At 70.0% G+C, this 1,780-nt stretch overlaps 1 protein-coding gene across 1 annotated transcript; it reads left to right on the forward strand.

Moving 5' to 3' along the window:
* Positions 1–505: 505 nt before the first annotated feature.
* Positions 506–1,492, forward strand: FAM43B (family with sequence similarity 43 member B). The gene has a single exon (XM_007935657.2). The coding sequence runs from the start codon at positions 506–508 to the stop codon at positions 1,490–1,492; it is 987 nt and encodes a 328-aa protein (XP_007933848.1).
* The last annotated feature ends 288 nt before the right edge of the window (positions 1,493–1,780 follow it).

The following is a 1,780-nucleotide window of genomic DNA, read 5'->3' on the forward strand; positions in this document are numbered from 1 at the left end:
GGGGAGGAACAAGAGAGCTAGCGGTCCCGCCCGGTGATGTAGGCAGCCGGGGGAGGGGGAGTCGCGACGCCTGAAGGAGTCCCCAACACAGCCGCGCGCTCTCGGTCTATTCCACCGAGCGGCCGCCAGCCCCGGCTCCCGCCCTGCCGCCGAAATCCGGGCGGCGGGGACCGCGGGATCCCCCCTGTTTGGGCCTGGGGGGCGCCTCCATTACCCCCAACCCCTGCCTGTCCTAGCTTCCTGCACAACTGGAGCGACTCCCGGGAAAAGCTGTTGCCGGCCGAGCGGCCGCCGCCCGGGTATCTCGGCTGCTAGCCGCCTGGGCACCGGGCATCTGCGAAGCCATCCCCGCCTGGCACTGGGCATCTCCGGGCACCGACTGTCTGCGGCGCCTCCCAGCTTCTCGCGACCCCCAGGCTGCGGTCTTCTGAGCGCCCTCCCCTCCCCGGAGCAAGACGCCCGTGAAGCCCTCGCGCACCCAGCCCCTTCGGCCGCCACCGCCGCGATGCTGCCCTGGAGACGAAACAAATTTGTGCTTGTGGAGGACGAGGCCAAGTGCAAGGCGAAAAGCCTGAGCCCGGGGCTCGCCTACACGTCGCTGCTCTCCAGCTTCCTGCGCTCCTGTCCGGACCTGCTGCCCGACTGGCCGCTTGAACGCCTGGGCCGCGTGTTCCGCAGCCGGCGCCAGAAAGTGGAGCTCAACAAGGAGGACCCGACCTACACCGTGTGGTACTTGGGCAACGCCGTCACCCTGCACGCCAAGGGCGAGGGCTGCACCGACGACGCCGTGGGCAAAATCTGGGCGCGCTGCGGGCCGGGCGGGGGTACCAAAATGAAGCTGACGATGGGGCCTCACGGCATCCGCATGCAGCCGTGCGAACGCGGCGCCTCGGGGGGCTCCGGAGCCCGGAGGCCGGCGCACGCCTACCTGCTGCCGCGCATAACCTATTGCACGGCGGATGGACGCTACCCCCGGGTCTTCGCCTGGGTGTACCGCCACCAGGCGCGCCACAAGGCTGTGGTACTGCGCTGTCACGCCGTGCTGCTGGCGCGGGCGCACAAGGCGCGCACCCTGGCCCGCCTGCTCCGCCAGACCGCGCTGGCGGCCTTCAGCGACTTCAAGCGCCTGCAGCGCCAGAGCGACGCACGCCACGTGCGCCAGCAGCACCTCCGCGCCGGGGGCGCAGCCTCTTCTGTGCCCCGCGCCCCATTGCGTCGCCTGCTCAACGCCAAGTGCGCCTACCGGCCGCCGCCAGCCGAGCGAGGCCGCGGGGCGCCGCGTCTCAGTAGTATTCAGGAGGAGGACGAGGAAGAGGATGAGGAGGCTCAGGAGCGCGAGGGAGGAGCCCCTCAGCGAGAGCGGTCGGAGGTGCTCAGCCTGGCCAGGGAGCTGAGGACGTGCAGCCTGCGGGGTGCCCCGGCTCCTCCACCATCCACGCAGCCCCGCCGCTGGAGGGCCGGCTCCAGGGAGCGGTCGGGTCAGGCACGCTGAGAGCCGAGGAGGCAGGATTAGCGGCCCCGGACCTGGCCAGCCAGACTTTTAGCCTCCAACCCCAGCCTCGCTTCGGCTCCCCCCGGCTCCCCGCAACCCTAGTCCCCATTGTGGTCTCTGTTGTTGTCCGCACCGCCAGCGCGCCCCATTCGGCAAGGTTCCTGCTGCCCCGCCTCATCCTGGCTCAGGGTGGCACTTTATAAGTCCTTGATTACTGGTGGTGGGGGAAGAAGAGGGCAGTGTTGAGAGTTCACCCCTCTCCCCATCCGGAGTTTCCTCTGGCCCTCC

This window comes from Orycteropus afer, unplaced genomic scaffold, assembly GCF_000298275.1.
Source record: "Orycteropus afer afer isolate SDZICR_OR568_19922 unplaced genomic scaffold, OryAfe1.0 scaffold00031, whole genome shotgun sequence".
Classification (NCBI taxonomy): Eukaryota; Metazoa; Chordata; class Mammalia; order Tubulidentata; family Orycteropodidae; genus Orycteropus; species Orycteropus afer.

Bases quoted from the DNA above. Each gene is read 5' to 3' on its own strand.
- FAM43B (XM_007935657.2), top strand. From the start codon at position 506: ATGCTGCCCTGGAGACGAAACAAATTTGTGCTTGTGGAGGACGAGGCC.